Source organism: Lagopus muta, chromosome 1, assembly GCF_023343835.1.
Source record: "Lagopus muta isolate bLagMut1 chromosome 1, bLagMut1 primary, whole genome shotgun sequence".
Classification (NCBI taxonomy): domain Eukaryota; kingdom Metazoa; phylum Chordata; class Aves; order Galliformes; family Phasianidae; genus Lagopus; species Lagopus muta.
The window spans coordinates 58,265,207-58,282,250 of NC_064433.1; the positions used below are offsets into that span (position 1 = coordinate 58,265,207).

Consider the following 17,044-nt stretch of genomic DNA (forward strand, 5'->3'; position numbering starts at 1 on the left):
TTAACTCACTAACTGTGCCCCTCACTGCCACATCCATGCAGTTCTTGAACACTTCCAGGGACAGTGACTTCCCAACTCCTCTGGGCAATGTGTTCCAATATATTAACATTCTTTCTGAAAATAAATGTTTCCTAACATCCAACCTGGACTTTCCCTGGCACAACTTGAGGCCATTATCTCTCATCCTATTACTAGTTAACTAGATAAAGAGGCCAACTTCCACCTTACCACAGCCTCCTTTCAGATGTAGAGAGTAGTGATTAGGTCTCCCTGAGACTCCTCCAGACTAAACAATCCCAGATCCTTCAGCCATTCCTCATAAGATTTGTTCCAGATCCTTCACAGCTTTGTTGGCCTTCTCTGGACACACTCAAAGGCCTCAATGTATTTCCTGTTGTGAATGGTCCAAAAAAGGCACACTCAAGGTGCAGCCTCACCAGTACCGAATATGGGGGATGACCATCCCCTGCTCCTGCTGGCTACCGTATTTCTGATACAAATCACAGAATCACTGAATCACAGAATCACAGAATCACAAGGTTGGAAACGACCTGCAAGATCATCTAGTCCAACCACCCTCCCATTCCTATCAGTGCCACAAGCTACTAAACCATCTCTTGTAGCTCCTCATCCAGGCGCCTCTTGAACACTGCCAGGGATGGCGACTCCATCAGGATGCCATTGGCCTTCTTGGCCTCCTGGGCACACTGCTCGCTCGTGTTCAGCTGACTACCAACTAAAACCCCCAGATCCTTTTCCACCACGCACCTTTCCAGCCACTCTGCCTCAAGCCTTGAGTTGCATGGGGTGTTGTGGCCAGAGTGCATAATATGGCATTTGGTCTTGCCGAACCTCAAACAACTGGCCTCACCCATCAATGTAGCCTATCCCGATCCGTCTGTAGGGCCTCCTACCCTCAAGCAGATGAATGCTTCCTCCCAGTTTAGAGTCGTGCAAACTTACTGAGGGTACACTCAATCCTCTCATATTGCTTTTATTTGGGGTGGTGAGGTGACTGTGTTCATTTATTTTTAAGCTTGTAAGCAAGCCAGGCTCTACACAGTTACTATTTATCATGTTCAAGTCATACCTGGTTGCCACCATCTGGCTGCCCTTACACTTGTACATTTTCTTTGCACCCTCCTGAATTAAAATGCTAAATTATATGAATCAATTGTAGCAGACAGGACAACCTTTTCATGTAGCAAGGGCCAAGAAAACTGAAAATAACTCCAGAAATCATTCACGTTATCAATATCACTATTGAGAAAATATTGGCAGGTATTTTTTTTATGTCTTTAAATACCAAAGTATTTTGATGATCAATACAAGAAAGAAACTAAGAAAGACAGATTGAGAGAAAGAAACCCAACTTCATTTGAGTCCTTGTCCCTTCAGCGCAAAATTCTGAACAAATGCCCTGCCTCTTCCCAAGCCATGTACACCCATAATGATGGCTCACTATATTACAGTGCAAACACTGCAACTTATTTTTCCTACTCTTATTGCTTCCTCATCTTTTTATGTCTTAGGACATCCTTAACATGACAGTGAAATCAGATGCATATGTAAGAAACACTGCAGCCTAGAAGAGCACCATGTTCCTTCATGCCTTCAAAAATATATATTTTTAAAAAGGGTCAGCTTTGCATTTTCCAGGGATTTAATTCATCTTTTCTGTATGTCTTGACACGTGGTTTGACAATTTTCCATCTTCAGAACTGTCAGTGAAAGAATCACTTTCCTTGACCAGCTGCAGTTGGTTCTGCTTCACCATGAGGTCACTCTACTTTATCACATACAACTTATTCACCAGCTCCCCATATCATTTTCTGCAGTACTGTTCCCCAAACAACTGCTTGTACTACTGCCCAGAGATGCTCTAGCTCAGATAGTAACATTCTGATTTGCTTGTGATGAACTGCAGGAGTTTTCAGTCAATCCACTTACCAAACTTGGCAAGGTCCTTTTGAATAGCATACCCTACCCATACCATCCTCTGCCTCCATTCAGCACCATCTGCAAATTTGCTGAGGATACTCTCCTTCCCACTGTCCGGGTAATTAACCATTATAAATTTGAAGCAGTGTCAATTCTAGAATTAACCCAAGAACAAGGAATTGCTCTTTTCCTGTCTTCCAGGCAATACATGTAAATTGACTGGCCTACCAATTGAACAGTGTGCTCCAGTAACTAAAATTGCTTTGGAATCCAAAGTAATCCCCTGTCTTACCACAACCTCCCTGCACAAAGAGAAGATTCCAAGAAACGTAAGCACAGCAGGATCAAGTGGCTCCTCCTACAAGCTTGAATGTGACAATTAAACACTGAGCAAACTGTTTTATTCTGACCATAATTTGAAGTATCACAATAACACCAACTGTAACGGTTACTCGTTATTTTTCTTCATCTGATGAGTTTCAAGTGTTTTAAACTTTTCTAAACTGCTTATATATACGACAGAAAGAAAACAAGAAAAAGACAAGAAAAACTTTGCAAAATTGTTTTGGTGTTTTTTTGTTTTTTTTTTTTTGTTTTTTTCCTCAAAGAATCCTTTGAGGAGTTTTAGAATTCAGTAACCTCACAGAAGGACAAGGATTTTTACATTTTTTGGATACAAAGGCATTGAACAATTATTTGTAAGAAGAAGAAAAAAAGAAAAAAGACTCACTCACTAAATGTCAAACTGACATTTTGTCTGGGGTCTTTGGCTTCTATTCAGTGGTGGAAGGGGTGGGGAACAGAGGAAGCAGGAAAGCCTAAATAATATCAATTTATCATTATTTATAGAAAATAAGTTTGAGGGCATTTTCCATGGATGATGTGCACCCCAACCTTGGACCTTAGCTGAAGTCATGAGCAAATTTCCTGGAATTTTTGCTTATCTCTAAATATTTCTAAATAGTTTATTTGAGGTAGGGAGAAATAACTTCTGTGACTAATCTGGGGCAATAGACATTAAGCTTAAGCAGGAGATCAGAAAAGATAGAAACCATAACACAGAGAAGAAGTAAAAGTTATTTTAATAAATCCTTCAATTCAGGCAAGTGGCTTCACATTCTCTGAGACAGGACATGATAATTCTTTTCAACGAAGTTCACTACACCACTCTGTCCTCCTCATTTTTAAGAGCACAAACAACTTCAAAAGAACTTGCATTTGCTTTCAAGAAAGCAAAGTTATCCATGAAAAAAAAAAAAAACCAAAAAATAGTGGGAAACACTGCTATCCAAATAAGAATTAATGAGAGAATTACTATGTTATAACCTGCATGGAGAATTTAAAATGACAAAATTCCATGACAAAACAGAAAAGCCTGATGGTAAGCAACTGAAATACTTTTAGAGATCTAAGTTCTAGTTTTCAGCTCTACAAAGAATTTTTCTGCCCTCAATTTATTCCTTCTTTCTCTCTACAGATGCGGGTAACTACAGAATTAATAATGCCACTGGCTATGAAGGGACAAAGAGGAAACAGTCATTAATTACTATTGGTTGTGCAGACATTTTAAAGCAAGGAATACAGACTGAGAAAAATGAGCACACAGTTCTGGATGGCACACATAGTATTTATAAGGACTCATCCAGAAATCAAAATGAAAATCAGACTTTGTTCTAATATCAGATGGAGGAAACTGTTTCCCCATTACAGAACAAACAAATATCATCAACCAACTTACACAAAAGGGAAAAGGAAAACAACAGGAAAACTTGCCAGCTGGGGAAAGCAGTAAAGTGCCAAGGATCATTTTAAGGCTGCAGCTGTCTCTCTACGCCAAGTTTAAAGAGTTAGCTGTTCTGAAAGTGTATTAGAAAAATACAACCAGGGAGTTCAAACACAGACCTTGTGAGGAAAAATTCCATGAAGCAGTGAATTACCAGGATTCCTAGGAATTTGATTAAGATTCGTCTTGCCATTTCCCAGGTTCAGCATCAAAACAACTATTCCAAAAATGCTACCGAAGTTCCTTTTTTTCCTGCTCACATCCTACTTAAAGAGTTGCCAGTCCCCCATGTGCTGGTCTGAATTTAGTTCTGCACATCCCACTCAAAGGAGACTACTTCTAAACTGCTACTATATCACTACAGATCTATTTTTATTGGGCAGCACATGACGCTCCTGGGAGGAGAGCCTATGCAAAACTTCTCTCAGTATTTTAAGATTATTCGTGTGTAAGGCTCTCAGCAGTGCTATCTCAATATTTTTTGAGAAGCACTGGCGATGAGTATATATTTTCAAGGACTGAAAAGGGCTAAATCTGGTCAAAAAGAACCCAAGTGAAAGCAACTGTTCTTCTATAGTGTGCTTGTAACTTTTTTTCTGGTTTGGGAGGATTTTGTTCTGTTCTTTAATTAAAAATTAGTTTGTAAAACATGACATTGATATCAGAAGTGATGTAAAGGATGAACATGTCATTTTTGTGATATTTCTGGGAGCTTACTGGGAACCTCACAAACAGATGATGAAGGAAGAAGGATATAAAGGTGTGCAAACCAAAGGCAAAAGTATTCATTATAAAACATCTGCACTTTGTTTTTGAATACATCACATACAGATTCAGCTGGAAAAAAAAAGTAGCCAAGACAGATGCAGGAAGAGAAGTTAGATCCACAAACATTGTGTCACATCCTTTAACACCCTCAGAGTCACCTGTCACTTACTTTAACCACTCAAACAACAAGGAAATATTTATTACAACCAGAAGTTCTGCAGCCCATTCTATTTAATCAGAAGCAAACAAATGGTCTAAAGTTTACCAGTTTTGAGGGAACTGGCAAGATGTAATTTTGTACCTGTTTAGTTACAAGGGTGATCAGTACACAGTATGCAGGAGGTGGGGGGAAGCTACTCCACATCAAAGGTGATTGTTTCAACAAAAGCTATAAGTATTGTTATGAAGAATGAAAAATCTACACAACAAGCATGATTAAAAAAATGGAATCACACAACTTTATCACCAAAAAGGACAGAATTCTACTGCTACTCAACCATTCATTAAAGCATTAAACCATTATGACAGCAGAAGCAATTAAAATTGTGGGTACCCCATCCCTGGAGGCATTCAAGTCCAGGTTGGATGGGGCCCTTGGCAGCCTGAGCTGCTGGCTGGCAGCCCTGCCTATGGCAGGAGGCTGGGGCTGGGTGGGCCTTAAGGTCACTTCCAACCCAAGACATTCTATGACCCTATGAAATCATTATTATTACATTTCACTGCTCTTTTCAAGTAATCAGCATCTTTGTCTTTTTCAGTAACAGTCAGACAAATCAAAATACACTTCCTGTTGAAAAAGATGCTGGTCAGCCATGTACTTTCTACTTACAGAACCAACACGGCCATAAAACAGGAACCTCAAAATCCTACTTGGGCCTCAAGAATCATATCAAGGGACACCAAAGAGAGAAGATACTAAAGACCAAACAAGCAATCAGAGAGGCTTGTCGTAAGTATAGTTTGACTACATTCAAGAGCATTTTAAACAAACCTTTAATATTAAATATATACACTTTCACATTGTACAAATTAGTAACATAAATATAAAAAAAAAAAAAAAAAAAAAAAACCAACCCTCCTTAACAAAAGTCAATCCTGTCTTTTGGTACATGTATATTTACACCAATGATATAATATTTAAAGTTTAAGTGTCAAGATGAGTAAAAGTTCAAAGAAGGTTTATCAAGTTTAGCAGTGTCTGTTACATGCTGGCTGTGCCTCCCTGAGGTATGAAAATAAGAATACTTCTTTGGAATACATTCAAGAAGGAAGTTTTAAAAATAAGCCCAATTGCACGCACTGCCATTGGATCACCAGTTTCATTTTGACTATTAGAGGGAGACAAACTATTACTGAGAGGAACATTTACTTTTTCTTGGGTTTTGTTTTTGTTTTTAAAACACGCTAAGTTGCATAAAGGAACAAGCTGTTCCCTGTGATACCTAGGACAACCAATCCACTACATAAAGACTGCATTTCATCAGAAGTATTTTGCATTGCAGTTGGAGTGTTCTGTATTACAGTTTTTCTTCTCCATAAATCTCACTGTTTTGGTGCAGTTTGAACTACAGGAACTATCTCAAGACAATGTCAGGATCCTAAAGCCAATAACGAAAAAATATAACATATAACATAGCAGTGGATCGAAGAATACAGCACTAGGACTTCAGTGCAGATAGAAGTCCTCTTAGATAAAAGGACTTCCAAAAATCCAAGGAAGCCAGGAGAGAACATGAAGTTTTAAGCCAGTCAGCACCTTGCAGAAAGCAATGGCTGGCAAGCCCTGAAGCAGATCACTAAATAAAAAAATAGAAAGAGAAAAGAAAAAAGCCATTCTATTCTGTTCTGAATAGAAGCTATACAAGAATTTACATTTTTCATGCCTTTGGACTTTGAGAATTAATATTTTAGGCCCAAAGCTCTTGGCAGAACCACCTCACTAGATCAGCCTTTCTGGAGAAGATGCCACCATTCCTTCTCTGGGAGAAGAGATCTGTCAGCAGCACTGAAGAACGAGCAGGAAGGCTGCATTCATGCACTCTTCAGTAGTGTGGGGAAAAGCTTGTTAAGAGCTGCGGCCAAGTATAGAAATAGAAAGGCACTGAGCTGTAAATCTAAAAACAACACTTTTCAGGACATGCCTTTACTCAGCATTGTATGTAAACATGCTTGAAGCATGGGACTCAAACTCCACAAGACAGTGATTTGGACACATGGAAGAAAGGGTGGAAGAAATATGGCAATAGCAACAGCTAGACCTCTTGTGAAGGTTTTGCTTTGCAAATTGCAAATAGCACTATCATCTCCAGTGCAATGCAGGAGCCCCAATTTACAAGCTTCTTCTCTCTCAAAATTCATACATACGTAATAGGTGCTTCTTACAGAGGATTCAGAAATCCCTACCTGATAAAGCTTACAAAACAAGTGACTTGTTTTAGGTGAAGTTCAGGTGATACGGTTTTGGTCTTAGGCAAACAGAGGTTTTCTATGTGTGTGTCACTGGTTTATATGTGCATTTTTGTTGGTTTTTTTCTGTTTTTTTCTTTTAAATGGGTGACAGACCACACTTCATCTAGAAACAATGATAAGTATGTAAGCCAACTATGCTTTGTTCTTTGAATTTGCAAAGACAAAACTGAACTCCTTCTCCTCCCCCTACGCCTGGCTTCTGTGAAACTTACAGAACTGAAATCAGCAACTTAATTTTAATGTACTTTCTTCTAAGCAAATATTTTCCCTTGAAAATTGTATTTTCTACTCAGAACGTCAGTTCTTTCCACTGTGTTCCCAGAATTTCTACAACACCAAAAATGCCTTGTTTAAAGCATTGCTTTCTTCCTTCTTTACTTCAAAGCATACAGAGCCCCATCTAAGAAGAACTTTATGGTTCCATAAAGGCAACACAGAGGAAGCATCTAAATTTAAATAAGGCCTTTCATCTGTCAAACAGTACAAACAGACTCAATATAGCTCATTCCTTAATCGTATAAACTTGCACTTTGACATTACATTTAACCAATAAAGCCTCAGCTGTAGTTCAGCTTTAGTGCTGCAAGAAGATTTACCAGACAGAAGGGAAAAAATAAGTCTAAACTGCAACTTTCAACTTTGGTTTAAACTCTCCCAGTGATTCGGCAGACTCAAAAGCTTGGCTTCCTACTTCTTCTTCTCTCCCACTCACATATCAGTGCAAAAGACACTGCCTCTCCTATGGTTCCAACCTAGCCAAATTCATAAACTTTACCTACGAGCACGCAAGGCTTATTGGGCTTATTGGGAGTTGCCTCTACATAAAGATCAGTAAGTATCTCACTTAACTAACTTTTGGACAGAAAAAGTAAAGGTCTGCAAACATCAGAACACAAACCAACCACAAACAAAGCATTTGATAAATAGCCTGGAACTTATTTCAACATGCTAGCAGCTCGAACAGCTAAAGCTTATGTTGGTATCTTGTAAACACAAATACAAAGAAATCTTAAATGCCTGTAAAATTAAGCTGACAGTCTAAAGATCAGCATTAGCATCAGCTGTCTGTCACCATGATGTCTTGCAAATACGAAGTTAGGTCAGTCCTGACAAAACTCACTCTCAAGGAGTCTTTGTTTCATTAAAATAACAGTTGTTGTTCTCAGCATTAATTAAGAAAGAAAATACTTTAAATATCTGAAGCTTTGTTAAAGGACAACAAAAACTGAATCCATCTATATCAATGGTGAGCTTGGAAGAAGCACTGAGAAAAATGTGAGCCCAAGGATCAGCAAAGGCAAGGGACATCTTCCTTTAGATGTAAATGCTCTGGGAGCACTGAACTGTGAAACGAGCTACTGATATTTATAGGCTGCTATACAAGTTTCTAAGATCAGTCTTGAACACTACCAAATCATGCTATTAAGCATAACAAGCATGATAAATTGAAGAAACAGAATTTGTTGCTTTGACTAGCTTTCTTGCTCGTGGCGGGGCAGTAATCCTGAATAAAACTGATTACAATGTTTTATAAAGGAATTTCCAAAAGTTAACAATTTAATTTATTTTACTCCAAAATAAAAAATAGCTTTCCTCTATCATGGGAAAACAAACAGCTCCCAAACCTTGGTACTTTCCCCTGTAGCTGCAGAAATAAATGGGATGACAAAGACCTCAGTGACATATTCCACATCTTAAGCCAGATTTAGAATAGCCTTCAAAGAAACACTATGCAAAGACTCAGTTCTAGGGGAAACCATTCCACTATCTTTGATCCCGGCAAACTTGCTTTGACAGCTACAATAAAGAAGAGGTTGCTGCCATAAGCCCGCTATTCTGTTCACCTCCTACAAGTTGGCATCCCAGGGAAAAAAAAATAAAAAATTCCGAAAAACAGTTCATGGGAAAAGCACAAATAAAAGAGTGGACAAAATGCTCATTCAAGTTCAGTAACATGTCTGGCTATTGCGTAGGCATCCCATACAGTGAGCGGAATTAAGCAGCACCAGACTGTCTTTCAGAGGGTATTTTTTAAAACACACAGAGAAGAGTGTCTACAATTTGTCTGCCAAACACCCCATATTTCATTTATCCTCTATGAGCAGCATTTCATTCTGTTTTCTTGAAACACTTCCATCACTTTTGGAAGACAGACTATTTATTCTTAAGGGAAGCGTGCTACTCATTCTGTGGGAGAGCTGCAAGAGCGGACAGCAGCTGCTGCTGCAGGTCAATAAGGGCTCCACAGGAAGGGCAGTATTGCTTTTCTCTCCCTTTAAAGATGGATCACAAGCACAGGCTTCATTAACAAGTATTGACTACCCCATCTAATTACTGCATTCCAGAAATCACATTTCCACCAGACTACAAACCTCAGCAGTCTGCAGATGCCATTTACCCTATTTAGGTTTTACTCTTACTGGCAAATTTAACACTCCATTAATGGGCAAGCAATCATTTTTATTTTATTTTAAATAGACACTGTCTATTTGTCAGATTTCCAGAAATAGCCACAATACTTAGGAACATACTTACTGATGCTTATCTTTCAAATTATGCATCTGAATCTGTTGGTTTGTATGCCTAAAGTTAGAAAATACCAATGCAGTATTTAGCCTTGTAAATTAGTGAACTGGTTTTCAGAAGAGCTTGAACTCATTTCCTCAGAAAACCAGGCTATTTAACTATTAAATTTGTTCAGAAAATCCTGACTACAGAACTGAATAATTTCTGCCCTGCCCTCAAATCTCTAATTAATCGCACTGAGCAATACTTCTGCTTTCCTTACGCATAATTATATATAGATACTCAACTCTAACAAACTACACTCAGGAATTAAAAAGACATTTTAATTCTGAATAGCATTGCTGGCAGAATAGAATAGTTTAAACAATTTTTTTTTCCTTTTTGCCCCTTAATGTTCCATAGTAGACAAATCCACAACTACTTTTCACTTAAATATTCACTGTGTTAAATATCTGCCTTAAGAAAAGAAGCTCCATGGAAAACAATGGCACCTATACTATACTCATATTATTGTGAAACATTTTTTAACATAATCACAGTAATATATTAACTTACCCGAGAAGATACCTAAGAGCATTTAAGAAAATATGGATTCACTCCTTCTGCTTGGCTGTAAACACAGCTCTTTCTATATCAAGCTTGCTTCCTGTGCACATCCTCAATATACACACGAAAGCAAGCTGTACAGCCTAATGCTGAAGGGCTCCCATGTTTCACTTCCTTTTGTAGCTCTCAAGACCAAAATAAGAGGGAGAGGTTTTGTTCACGAAAACCTTTTGTACTTTTGAAAAAACAGCATATTCATAAAACAACTGAAAAGTGAGAGCTTTATTCCTACCTTATGATGCATTCTCTCATACTGATTTGCTCTGATCTACAGACATATAAGAAGATGCCAATGCTTAGCAAAAGATCAGAACGCTTCCCCTTTCCCATTGCTGCCTGTCTAACATATACCAACACATACTCCAGAAAGTGGACTCATAAGTGGTCATTAAAGTCTGTCTGGATGCATGGAAAGCTTGCTATTGTATCTACCAAATAATGTATTATTAGTCAGCACTTAAAGAGTGATTTGCCTACTGAGTTTTGCCTATTGTTTCTATAGGAAAACGCCAACTGACATCAAAAACAGAGTTCTCGTGTAACCTACATCTGAGGACCATCAGATGACTTTATTTTAAAAAGTCTTTTATTATAAAGACAGCTGATCCCTGACAGTTTATCTGTAAAACAACACGTCTCTACTGCAAATACACACTGCAAATATGCTTTATCTTACTCTGCTTGTTTGGCTGAAGGAGGAAGTCATTTCCATAGGAGACAGGCAGACTTATCACAACTTCCAGTTACACTTCTCAGTTTCACAAGTATTGGAGTAGTGAGATTGTATCAAAAAGTTTTGGAGAAGCCCTGCAGCTGAGATATTTTGTTCTCATTGCACACAAGGCCAATCTTTTTACAGGATGCCTTTTCAGCACAATGCTGCTAAAGATTCTCAAAAAAAGCAAGAGCAGCCTAAATGGAACAACTATTCAGGTAGTTCTGGTTTCTCTAATTTACAGCCTACAGTGTGAAAATACTCTGAGAAAATATATATATTTATATACATATTTAATCTTGTCCACCATGCTCTGTGGAAGTGGTTTATTTTCAATGACCATTTGTCTAATAACAAAGATACCAGGTAAATAAAACACAGTAACATTCCTCTGGGTTTTTTTGAATGAAGAGGGAGGGATAACGACCGTTCCAGGTTTCTTTTATCTCCAGAATTGTCTTCTAAGCAAACAATACCTGTCATAAAACAACCACAAATAGGTCAAACATATTTTCTCAAAGGACAAATCTGCAAAACTTCTGAAGGCTTATGATTTGCTTCTGAGATGAAAAGTAAACACATGAATAAAAACACTGAAAGGGAAGTTTACCATTTTGAATAAATAAGCTATAAACAGTCTTAATCCTTTCAAAATTGCATTGCCTGCTATACAGAGCAGGTAATTATTTTTGAATAAAATAAAAATTCAGAAATTATGCTGTCAACATAGATTTCGAGTGTTTAAAATAGACCCACTATCTGGTCAAGATCCTAAAAGCCTACAACGATGTGTTTGTAGTTTGTTTTTAAGCTTAAAACATGAATAAATTCCTGTTAAAATATTGATGCTTTTATCTTAATGCAACCTAAAATATACAGTTTTTCCATTTCATTTGAAAACACAACTCTCAATTAATATCCCTGGAATTTCACAGCAGTCAGCCAGTCTGCAATTGCATCTGTTTGTCTGAGGACGAAAAGAAGACTTCAGTTATCTGAAATCATCAGCCCAGCAATATCCCCCAGCACGCAGTACTGTGTGACACCATTTATCCCTGAGAACTCCAGGGCATCTTCAGAATTACAGTCACCATGCTGAGGGCTATGGCTGATCACTCAGTGTGATGATTTAGTAGAAGTAGGATTAACTTTAGCAGTCAGGTCAATGTTTTCAGGTGGGCAACAAGATATTGGCATAGATGATGCATGCTTTTTAAGTAGCTTTAGTGTAGTGACACATGTAACAATTGAACAACTAAATCTTTCTTTTCTTTTTTAAACTAATACTGGACATGATTCAGTAAACAACATACTGGTTTGGCCTGTTTGTTCCTACTTAGAGTCAAGCATGCTTAGCAGGTAAGCCTGCTTCTTACGTTCAAAAATATAGCCATCAACATGTTTCATTCATTTTCATGCTGCTCAGGAGTAAGGAGGAAGCTGAGACAAATTTATTCTGCCAACCATCAGCATTTCATGAAAAAGATTCACTAAGCTTTCAGAGACTGCACTGAGTGACTTAAAACCTGGGAAAACAACAAGAAGGATGCATTTGCACTAGGTTTTTTGTTTTGTTTTGTTTTTGTAAAGACATCCACTATTTTGCTATTCAGCATAAGTAGCTGCAATCTCCAAAGGAAGAGAACAGTACAGGGATTACAGCAGAAGGAATTTCAGCCACTAAAAGGGTAAGGGTCTTCCACCAGCTGTAATCATTTTTATCCACTTCCACTGACTGCCTAAGCTCAAATTCCAATTTTTAACCATTGCTTTCTAGCTCCAAGTTCGCAACTCACAAAGAAAGAAGTATGCAGGTAAGTTGGTGCATTTTCATTCTAGGCTTTGAACTAAGATAGAAAATGAACATGCTGAGCTACAGCTAAATGTGGGCAATTTATGGTATGAATAGGATCTTTAGCATCTACACAGTTAATTAATCTGTGAAAAGGAGACCTTTCAAAAAGAAAAATGAATTCCACAGGGAGCAAATGTACTTTCTGACTGTCCATATTTCTTTCACCTTGAACATAAAAAAGACCGGGCGTCATCCATCTGATTAAGTATTAAACCCCTCACCTTTTCTTATCACATGGCCAATTTAGTCAACACGATCACCTCTACTGAACCATAGCATTACCAGGCACAGAATATTTGCAAATGATTCACAGTTAAACTAAACGTCAGTTTAGTTGGATGTCAGGGGGAAGTTCTTTACAGAGAGAGTGGTGAGGTGCTGGAACAGGCTGCCCAGAGAGGCTGTGGATGCCCCGTCCCTGGAGGTGTTCAAGGCCAGGTTGGATGGGGCCCTGGGCAGCCTGGTGTGGTATTAAATGGGGATGTTGGTGGCCCTGCATGTGGCAGGGGGGTTGGAGCTTCATGATCCTTGAGGTCCCTTCCAACTCAGGCTATTCTGTGATTCTGTGAAATCCAACTCAGGCCATTCTGTGATTCTGTGAAATTACAATCTGGTTTACTGACTGTAAACCAGCCCTAAAGCATTTCAAAAAAGTTCAAACAAGGTCAACGTATGAACATTCCCTTCAGGTGAAGATCTTCCTCATGTCTCTCTGTGTTGTGTTTGGTTAAAAGCAATGCTCAGTGAGGCACTTCACTCGAACAAACACACACAAAAAGAAGATACAGGGAAGTATGCAAAACAGTTTTCTTTGGTAACAGACAGATAGGGTAGGGGCAGCATTTGGAGACACAAGCTCCATTGTAACTCACTGTGTTCCTCAACATGGTCAAAAGAACTTTGTATATTACCAACACAGATACCAGGCTGCCTCTCCTACCATGTAGAAAGAGCTTACCATCTCTAAGGAGCTTCTCAGGTTATAGTGCTATAACATTAACTTTGTTATAAATAAAATTAACTTAACTGAAGTTGAATAAAATTCAGCTTTAGATTTCAAAAATCAGATTCTTGTCATAAGTTTTATACATTATACTATATTCATAATCATTGTAACCACAACACCAGAACAACATGGTAGTCTTCTACTAAATTAAGCACTTGGCAGTGAATACTTTGCTTATTTTCAGAGTACTCAGATGTACCTGGATCTCATCAAACATACATATAAAACAACGGTTGACCATTCTGCATTTTCATTTTATATTTTCAGTATTTATTCCATTTGTTCATAACAGAAAGAGCTTGTTTTCATCCTACACAGCACTGGAGCAAGGAAAAAAAAAAAAAAAAAAAAAAAAAAAAAGGAACAGAAGGAGAATCTCAGTGGAAAAGAGTCCAGCACAGCAAAAATGCTGCATCACATGCTGGTTCCTTGAGACTGTGGAAGGCAACAGCTGCTGTTGGACAGTGCACCTACAGAACAATCAGCCAGAGAGAGACCTGTGTACTGCCCTAAACTGTTATAAGCAAAGTTACAGTAACCATTTGCAAAGGGTTATTTCAAAAGCTTCAGCTTTAGAAAAGATTTAAGGCTCTTGATACATTTCTAGATTTGATTTCTGTGACAACGGTAAATGCAAGTCCCTTCTGAATTTTAATGGAGGGGAGGAATAAAAATGGATAGGAAAATTTACTGCCAGAAACCTTTCCTTAACCTATTGAGTTACCTTACAATACCAGATATGCATTAACTATCATCTTCAGTATCAAAATTCACTGTTTCCATCTAGTAGACAAATATGCACATTTTCTACTCAAATTAATATGCTATCTAAAATAAAACCAGCTTGTCTTTCATGTTATCATCAACAGAATGTATTCCAAAGCCAATGATAAAACACTGGTGGCTTTGTTGTCTCAGTTCAATATCTTTGGTCTCACATGCAAAACAGCCACTTTGTTAACAGGGCAGGCAGGCAACATTATTTAAACACACAGAAACTCATGGAACGGTTTGGGCTGGAAGGGACCTTTAAGACATGAGGGCACGTAATCCTGAAGAATAATCTCAGTTTGTGTAGTCCTTTTCCCTAGGTCCATAAACTCCACATGGCAGACATGGTTATATCCAACGAAAGACAAAAAGCAGCGGCTAAGAGGCACTGATCCTGACCTTTATTTGTTAATATGAGCAACAGAAAGTCAGGCTTAATCTCTGAAAAAATAACATTATACAAATGAAGGTTTAATACTTGAAGGTATTGATCATATCCAAATGCCTAAACTGAAATGATATTCATATCCAACCATATCCAAATGCCTACATCAAGTTCAGTCCATCAAATCACATTAAAGATTACAACGGCCCACTATTTTATACATAGGGAGTATTTTATGACTACAATAAAAGCTGCTTATAAAAACTGCTATATGGTAAAATACCATGACAGAGCAAATGCATGGGGAAGCCATTCTGCTTGGCACAACAGTGTGACAGCTCACTGAAGATGCCCATGTGATAAGAGCACTGTGAGCCAGCAGACACTGACCATTAGACACCTTTCTCTTAGAGAAGTTTTTATTTTATTAATGGTAGATTTTAGTTCCCGACTCTCTTCTTTAATTTTTTAAAGGTGTTCCTTATTTTCTGGGAACTTTTAGGTAATATTTGCATCGATTGCCCTCATCTCCCAAATAGGTAATCACTGACCCACTGCTGTTTGGAAAATAAACAAATAAAAGATTAATTCATAAAGCATCGTAGAAAAATTCATATCCTTTATATCTAATTCCTTTCTACCTACTTGAAGAAAACAAGAGTTTATGCTAAAAACAGTGGTCCCTCTTAGAAGCGCTGGATTTTATTCTATTTTTTATTCCATGCAGCTTGCTAGCAGCTGCTGTAAAGTTGTTCAAACGTTTTCATTTGAAGTTTAACATGCTTACCAGCTATCAGAATTCTCCTGCCTTCTTTCAGAAAGATCTTCCAGTGTAAGCCCACACACCACGAAAAATAATAGAAAAAAATTCTTCGCATAAAGCGTTCCTTCAGCACAATGTACTCAGCTCACTGTTCTCTCTCCTTTCAGTTATTAAAGTGCTCCTGTTTCTCTTACCCCCTATGTACCATACCTGGAAAAAAAAAAAAAAAGGCCTTATCAGAAAGCTGATCCTGCTTCTACGCCCTTAGCCACTGTAAACAAGACTATTTTAACTTCAAACAACCTGCCCTTGCACATGCACAAAAAATATTTCCAGCCTTAATACAGATTCTTCAGCTCTTTGTATTGCAAGTTTCAGCTCTGCTAGCCTTACTCACACTTCACTAACTTTAATAAGCATGCTGTCCTTGTCAACCATGAGATATTCTCACTTTTCATATTTAAAAAGTATTTTTCCTTTCTGAAACTGAAGTTAATATTTGACAGCAAACAACTACTTTGATTTCTTAAGAGAAAACAATAGGAAATTCCTCCATTTTCATGCCAAATGATAGATTCAGGGTAGCACGTAGGTGCACAGCTCAAACGTCAGTGACATGAAGGACTACCTCAGACTGAGTGCATGGGAAGCAGAGGGACAGACATGCCTTTTTTCTTGTACATACTTCTGTATTAGCAAACAGATCTGAACAGAGCACTGTGCAAGATGGAAAGCTACTAAGTATAGGCACTCCCACAGCCTTCAAAGAGCAAAAGTCACCTACTTCTGCTCAGTTCTCTAATCTCCTTCCCAGGGACCAAGGGTCAGAAATAGTTTTTAGTTTTGGGTTTTTTTTGGTTTTTTTTTGAAACCCAGCAGTGGTGTGAACAACAGCACTCTGCACCAGGGTAGCAGAGTGAAGCTGAAGTTCCTTCTTCAGCAAACTACTTCCACAATGTTACTCTAAAGGAAAATTTCTGAGATTTGTTACTGAACTATAGCATATATACATGGAATAACGTGAAAGGAAAGTGGCACTTACAACACTTAGTAGGCATAAACAGGATAAGTTGATTTTGCATTTGCAGTGCTGTATACTCATTCCTCTACAAGCGAGGGTTTGGATTCTGTACCTCAAGCATATTTTCTATTCAGCACATCACTCCCAGATGTGTTACCTGGAGAACAGTTAAGTTAAACTGCTGTGCCCTTCGTCTGTCCCCCATGCACACAGTTCAGTAGCATTACCAAATGTCTTGCTGACACTGGCAATTTTTTCCTACATGTCAGCTTTAAAATCACTTTCGTTTTTGAAAGGCTTCTGTTAATACACTCTCACAAAACCATAGCGAATGCCATGGATTTTACAAAATAAGAGTCTGAATAACGTGCATCAAATAAGTCTTAAAAAGACTATGAAAGCTTTGTGATGTCAGAGGATTGCGGTCCAGCTCAC

At 38.1% G+C, this 17,044-nt stretch overlaps 1 protein-coding gene across 3 annotated transcripts in view; it reads right to left on the bottom strand.

The window, feature by feature from the left end:
• Positions 1-17,044, bottom strand: part of FGD4 (FYVE, RhoGEF and PH domain containing 4) — a 116,424-nt gene that overhangs the window by 87,277 nt on the left and 12,103 nt on the right. The window contains exon 2 of one of the 3 annotated variants that reach the window (XM_048934329.1): positions 15,613-15,798. The exons of 1 other annotated variant lie outside the window; for it this stretch is intronic. In XM_048934329.1, coding sequence (XP_048790286.1) covers positions 15,613-15,703 — 91 coding nt within the window. In that variant the 5' untranslated portion in view covers positions 15,704-15,798. Of the gene's footprint in view, positions 1-10,042; positions 10,157-15,612; positions 15,799-17,044 lie in introns of those variants that run through there. One more of the 3 variants, XM_048934331.1, reaches the window with a different exon arrangement.